Genomic DNA, 6,939 nt, shown 5'->3' with positions numbered 1-6,939 from the left:
ACCAGACAGCAAATGTGAAAAAATCGGGACAGTGTGTGTGTGTGTGTGTGTGTGTGTGTGTGTGTGTGTGGGGGGGGGGGTGGGGTGGGGGGGGGGGGGTGAGGAGAGGAGTAATAGGAGCCTATATAAGAACAAGACCCAAAAATCAGGGACTGTCCCCTATAAAAATCGGGACATCTGGTCACCCTATAAAAATAAGCTCAGGTATAGATCTCAGACAACCCCCTGCTACCAGCAGACTGTGAGAACAAGCACGTCCCTTGCATATGGCCAGTAACACATGGGCTGTCTACGGGCTAATGTTTAACCCTCTCCTGGCCAAAGCAGCCAGGGCTCCTGCTCCTAGGATAACCCTTAGATGCTCGTGCAGTACAGGCCTGGTAGGGTGACCAGATGTCCCGATTTTATAGGGACAGTCCCGATATTTGGGGCTTTTTCTTATATAGGTGCCAATTACACTCCACCCCCTGTCCCGATTTTTCACACTTACTACCTGGCCACCCTACCTGGCCAGCACGTTGCACCAGGGATCTAGCCCCTGTGCAGGGCTGGCTCCTGCACGAGGTTGCCCAGTTAACCCCCTCCTATCCCGGCCAGTCTGTGACGGGCTCCTGCTGCAGGGACACGGGCTAATTAACCCCCTGCGAGCCCACAGCCCCCCCGCCCCGGCGGGCACTCACCGCAGCTCCCCGTCCAGGGCCTGGATGACGGCGGCGAAGCTCCGGCTGGTCTGGTTCAGGTACCGGTAGCAGGTCCTGAGGCCGTCGCTGAGCGCGTCCTGCGGGCAGAGCAGAGGGGACACGGGCTGCTGGAAGCGGGAGCGAGGCCGGGCAGGCCCCCGGCGGGGAGCCCTGGTGCAGGAGGCGGCTGCCCCCGCGGCGCCGGCCCCCCGGCAGGGGCAGCGGCGAGGACGAACAGCGCTGGCCGCCGCCGGGGGCACCGCGGGGGAGACAGCGCCAGGGTCCGCTTGAAGAGGGCCACGGCCTTGGTGCTGGGCGGCCATGGGGCCGGGGCGGGGCCGCTGCCCAGCCGGAGCCCGCGGCCGGGACGGGGCCAAGCAGAACCAGGAGCGCGGGGACTCGCTAGGCCACGCAGGCTGCGGCCGACACACCCACGGGGGGGGGTCCGGGAGCCGCGCCCTCCGCCCCGCCCCCGGGTGGGGGAACCGCCCCGTTAAACCCCTGCGCGCCCCGGGGACACCGAGACTCCCCCGCCCCTCCCCCCCGTTAACCCCGCGCGCCCCGGGGAGACCGAGATTCCCCCGCCCCGTTAACCCGCCCCGCCTATTAACCCCGCGCGTCCCGGGGAGACCGAGACTTCCCCGCCCCCGTTAACCGCGCGGGCTCCGGAGAGACGGAGACTCCCCCGCCCCCTCCCCCCGTTAACTCCGCGCGCCCCGGGGAGACCGAGACTCCCCCGCGCGCCCCGGGGAGACTGAGACTCCCCCGCCTATTAACCCCGCGCGTCCCGGGGAGACCGAGACTCCCCCCCCGCCTCGTTAACCGCGCGGGCTCTGGAGAGACCGAGACCGAGACTCCCCCGCCCCTCCCCCCCCGTTAACCCCCCGCGCGCCCCGGGGAGACCGAGACTCCCCCCCCCGCCTCGTTAACCGCGCGCGCTCCGGAGAGACCGAGATTCCCCCTGTTAGTTCCGAGCGCCCTGCAGAGACCAAGCCACCCTCCGGCGCGCCCTAGCGCACCTCTTCCGTATTTACCAGGAGAGAACCGCCCCCTGCCCCCCTCTCTCCTCAGCTGGGAGCCACCCTCCTTCTCGTTAACGCTGTGTGCCCTGGAGAGCCCCGGGCCCCCCCACAACACTGCGGAGAACTCCCCTTAAGAAACAAGGGCTCAGGCACTAACAGCCAGACTGCCCTAGGTACTTGCTGACACCCCCACCACCCTCAGCATTTAAACAAAAACCGGTTTCCAGCGGCTCCTCTGTTAATCCTATAAACTAGCTCCCCACGTTCCTTCATAATATCCTGCAGCCTCAACACAGATGTTAAATGCATAAAGCACCTTCTCTATGCTCTACTGCAGTTAAAGGCTTCATGAAATATAAGCATAAACAGCTAACAAAGGAATGCAGCCACCTTGAAATCGAGCTGATTTTTTTTAAGTTAATTTCAAGTACTAGACTTTCCTGGGGTCTGGTCATTTATAGTTTCATATTTTCATGTCTTTCCCCACATTTTTCAGTACCCTAATCTTTGGAAGGCCACCTGCTAAGGGGAAATGCTGAAACTGATTATGCAGAGTTTTACTCTGTGCATAGGACAACACCTAAAGAGGGGGGGAACAAAAAACAATAATATTTTTCCTCTTTAATCTGTTACTGTACTCTATCATTTATAACAAAAGTAGGTAAAATTACTGAGATTGCAAGTAGGGACCAGTGTTTTGTGTTGTGTCTGTACACCGCCTAGCACAATGGAGCCCAGCTCCATGGCAATACAAATAGTAATAGTAAAAATTTTTCAGATCGATTCATGATGTTTTAGGATAACGGTGCCAGTTTAATATGTTTTACTTAACCGGTAAAGAATTTTACAATACAAAAGTTTTCAGACCAAATGCAGGCCCTTATATACTGAATTATCTGTGTCCCCACATAATTTAGACAGACCATTCACTATGTTACCTCGGCATTACCTCCCCTAGATTTTAACTGGATGAATGAAGACTTGAGGCTTGTTTGGAAAGAGTGGGAGCGTTTAAGGTATCTTCCCAAGGTGAAGGACTCACCTCAAATTAATTTCTCATAGGAAGTAGTATAAATGTGAAGAGAATTGGTCAATTAAAATGAGCACTTATGATCCTACCACCCTCTGAAGAGTAACTGCTAACAGTCACCAATTTGGGAACACAAAATAAGGTCTAGATCCTGTTAGCCAATCAGCATAGATGGAACCCCACTGAAGTCAGCACAGCTGGCCACAGGCACAGAGGGTCTACCTGCATCCAGCCCCCACTGACCCACACTGATCACACCCACACCAATGAGTTTGAAGTTTCCACAATCAATGTCTTAAGCTCCACTGGTTCTGCAAGCGGCTCTGCCCAGGCAGATGCCTGCATCCATACAGGGTGACGTGCAGTATCAGGATCTTAAGTAAAACTAGTTTCAAGAGTAACGGACTATGGGATTAATACAGCACTGAATTCTGTATTCTTTAGGACTAGGATTCAATTCTGGTCAGTAGTGACCAAGGACCTAACCTTGCATCTGAAGAAGTGGGTTTTTTACCCACAAACGCTTATGCCCAAAGCTGTTAGTCTTTAAGGTGCCACCGGACTCCTTGTTGGTTTTAAGGACCTAACCCTGTTGCCACTGAAGTCAATGGAGTTTTGCCACTGATTTTAATAGGAGCAGGATTGGACTTCAGTAGCTGTTACCCTGACAGTTATTCATGGGTTATGTGAAACTACTGACTGAAAGATGAATTGATGAACCTCATGTCTCTCCACCCATTTTCTTTCATTGATCCCGAGTCCTACACTCTGGCCTTAATGAAGACTGTGTGCCGCACGCTTCAGTTCAGAGCCTTGTCTTGGCCAACAGTCAGGTGTCAAGGTCCATTCCATTTAGTTGATAATATGCTATAGACTTTTACTGGCCAAGAAACAACATCAAGCAACAAGGGCCCTACTCACTGAGGCCTCAGAGCTGATGGGAGATAGCTTTTGGTACACCACAACAGACCTAGATGGATACACCAAACATCTATAGGGCTCAATGGGTTAAGGGAACACTGTCACCATTGGAAAAGCTACCTTGCCACCGCACACATGCCAAGTGATTATAATTATTAGCAAATTCCTAGTAAATTCTATTTCTCCCTCTTATCCTAAAGAAAATACTTCAGTACAATAATCCAGAATTTATGACCAACCCTACAACGAGCCAATAGCATGTTCACATATTTGAAAAACAAGAGAGGTCTTGGACATGAGCACAATTGGTGATTTATTTAGGACTGCTGTATATGTCAACAAGATTGAACTGATCTTCCTACAGACACATTGGCAGGTGCCTTGGTGTTTGTGTTTTTCCTCCAAGAGCACTGAACAGAGATCATCCTCTCTGAGAAAGAGAATTTACAGGGATAGTGAAGAACTGTTGAACGCTGGTCTTTCCCCATCTTTTGTACTACTATAGAAATAGAAAAGGAAACAGGACCAAGCTTTCAGAATATGGGAGGCGGCAGGCTATAAAAAACAAGGTTTTGGGCAGAAGGGGGGTTAACTGTGAAACCCCCTCCCGCAAAAAGAATAGGTGGCTATTGACATCAATGAGACACTGTGTATGTGCCCATTTGTGTGGGCCAGAGGCAGCACAATTCTGATATTCTAAAATGCCTTGCAGAAGATCAGTGCTTGGGATAAATGCACCGCACAGGCTGCTTTCAAGGGACACGACTGATCTTCAATTAATCCCCATTTGCGGTTAACCAGAGGTTAGAGAATCATGCGCAGGATTGGATTTTAAACGTTTGGGTTACAGCCCCAGGCGTATCATAAGCCCGAGCCCTATGGGCAGCACCCTGTACCCACAGAGGGCCCCACTGATTTCAGTGGGGCACTGGGCAGGTGCACGGTTCTGCTTGCAGGGAGGCGATTATAAGATCGAGGCCCAGGTGGGTTATTAGGTGGCGCGGCAGGGAGCTGGGAAGTGAGCGGCTCACGTCCCACGGAGCCCGTATTACGCAGAGAGGGGCTGGGGAGATGCGCTGGGCGGAACGACCCGGACCAGAACCGGTGGATTTCTCGGGTCAGCAGAGAGACGAGACGCCCCGGGGCCAGCACCCCCGGCCCGGCCCGGCCCGGCCCAGCCCGCTCCGTTCCGCTCACCTGGTCCAGCGGGGGCATCACCGCCGCGCCGCCGCCCATCTTAAACCGCAGCAGGTTGTAGATCTCCCGGGGGCGGCCCAGCCACTTCCCCACCCGCTCCATGGGCAGCCGCGCGCACCGGGACTCGGCGTCCCGCGCACTGATGAGCTCCCCCCGCCCGCTCTGCCCCGCAACCGGCCCCTCCGCGGCTCCGCTGCCGGAGCATCTTCCGCGGCGCGGAGAGGAAAGACGCGACCCCGCCCACCCCCGCTGACACCGGCCTATCAGCGTGCGGCGCTCGTGCCTCGGTGGGTGGACGGGCCGCTCATTGGTCGCCCCCTTCTCGCACCAGAAGGACGCTGGCCAATAATCCGGCTCCGGGGCTGGTGTGACGGATGTCGAATTCCTCTGATTGGCTGAGAGGGGAAGGTACCGCCCACCCATCCCTCACGAGGGAAACAGGCGAGGAACAGGCGCCGGGTTTCTTAAAGGGGCCGCGGCTCATTCCGGAGACAGGGAGGCTGCCGTGTGGCGGCCTTGCTGGGAGGGGTCCTCTGACAGCCCGAGCAAAACCCACCCCAGGGGCAGCGTGTCCTGCCCCTGCCCGACATAGCCCCGTCCCCATCCCTTGCCAGACACCCCTAGTTCCAGCACCTGTGGACAAACTGCTTTGATTCCCCAGAACCAGCCCAGCTGTTGCCAGCTGTGATGGTCCCTGTGCCTGGCACCACCAGCCTGTCCCGCTTTGTCACCCATCACCTCGTGTGCGCCCTGGAGAGCCCCCTTCCTGCGCTGCATCCTGCCGAGACCCCGCGCTGGTCCTGATCCCGCTGCTGGTCCAACTGCCCTCTCCCCTCGTCAGGTCAGCAACTTGCTGCAACCTCATGGGTCAACCGCATGGTCTCTGGACAATGGCTGGTGTCCCTACAACTACCTGAAATAGATCATCTGACCTCACCACCTCTGCCCCAGAGGTATTTCTCCATTGCTTCTTTCTAAGCCCAGCATTTCAAGCGCCCTTTTGATTTGGTTTTCACCTGCGTCGGCCTAAAGGGACAAGTGACTGGCTGCTGGTCGCAACGTCTGGCTGGAGGTGTCAGGCTGGTTCAGGTTGGGTTGCACTTTAAATCATGAAGATTTGAATTTCTAATGCATCATTGCCTCTTACCAGTGTTTCTGCTCTGTACTAAATATGAATTATTAATAGAACGGTGTGTGTCACGGTTGGAGCCTCCTTTGTTCCAGGAGTTCCTGCTGGTTTCAGTGGCCAGTTGTGCTTTTCTCCATCTGTGGGCCAGCATGACCCCTGGGACCACGTTTCTCAGATGCAGCTCGAGCCACAGCTATTCAGGTTCTTTTGACCTCCAGGCTGCATTGCTGCGACGGGCCCTACAAGGAGCTATCTCGGAAGAACAGTCAGAAGCTGTAGCACAGTGGCTCTCAAACTTTTTTACTGGTGACCCCTTTCACAATGCAACCCTCTGAGTGCAACCCCCCTTATAAATTAAAAACATTTTTTTATATATTTAACACCATTATAAATGCTGGAGACAAAACGGGGTTTGGGGTGGAGGCTGACAGCTCGCGACCCCCCATGTAATAAACTAACGACCCCCTGAGGGGTCCTGACCCCCGGTTTGAGAACCCCTGCCGTAGCGGGTGCAGAATTCAATGAGCTGGCTTGGTAGGGGAGATGGAGGAGGCACATTAAGTGCTCCACACTGCACTGGCTTCCTCGTCACTTCCCAATGCAATTTGAGTTGTTGCATTTGGTTCATACAGCTGTATAGGTTTAGGGTCTAGCTAAGGCCTGATCCAAAACCCAATGGATTCCCTGGGCTTTGGATCAGGGTTTAAGTGAAAAAGAGCCTTTTTCCCTGTACACTGCCACAGCACTTCCAGTCAGCAAATTTGGAATGGCTGGAGCGTCTGTTCCCAGTGGAGGCCTTCGACTCTGACACTCTCTCCACCCCTATTGGTCTGACCCAGCCCAAGTTTATTGATGTCTAGTTGCAAAGCATAAAGACCATGGGCCAAGATCAGCCCTGGTGTTACCCCATTGATGTCAAGTGACACCAGGGTGGATTGTAGCCTCTTCTGTTCATTCAAG

At 54.8% G+C, this 6,939-nt stretch overlaps 1 protein-coding gene across 1 annotated transcript in view; it reads right to left on the bottom strand.

The window, feature by feature from the left end:
- The window catches only part of LOC101942618 (squalene synthase-like), a 25,671-nt gene extending 20,597 nt beyond the window's left edge, over positions 1-5,074 (bottom strand). The window contains exons 1-2 of the mRNA XM_065587477.1: positions 4,851-5,074; positions 681-778 (exon numbers count right to left, since the gene is read on the bottom strand). Coding sequence (XP_065443549.1) covers positions 681-778; positions 4,851-4,952 — 200 coding nt within the window. The 5' untranslated portion in view covers positions 4,953-5,074. The remainder of the gene's footprint in view (positions 1-680; positions 779-4,850) is intronic.
- Between the last annotated feature and the right edge of the window lie 1,865 nt (positions 5,075-6,939).

Source organism: Chrysemys picta, chromosome 3 (genome assembly GCF_011386835.1).
Source record: "Chrysemys picta bellii isolate R12L10 chromosome 3, ASM1138683v2, whole genome shotgun sequence".
Taxonomy (NCBI): Eukaryota; Metazoa; Chordata; order Testudines; family Emydidae; genus Chrysemys; species Chrysemys picta.
This window is presented reverse-complemented; position numbering and strand designations above follow the sequence as displayed.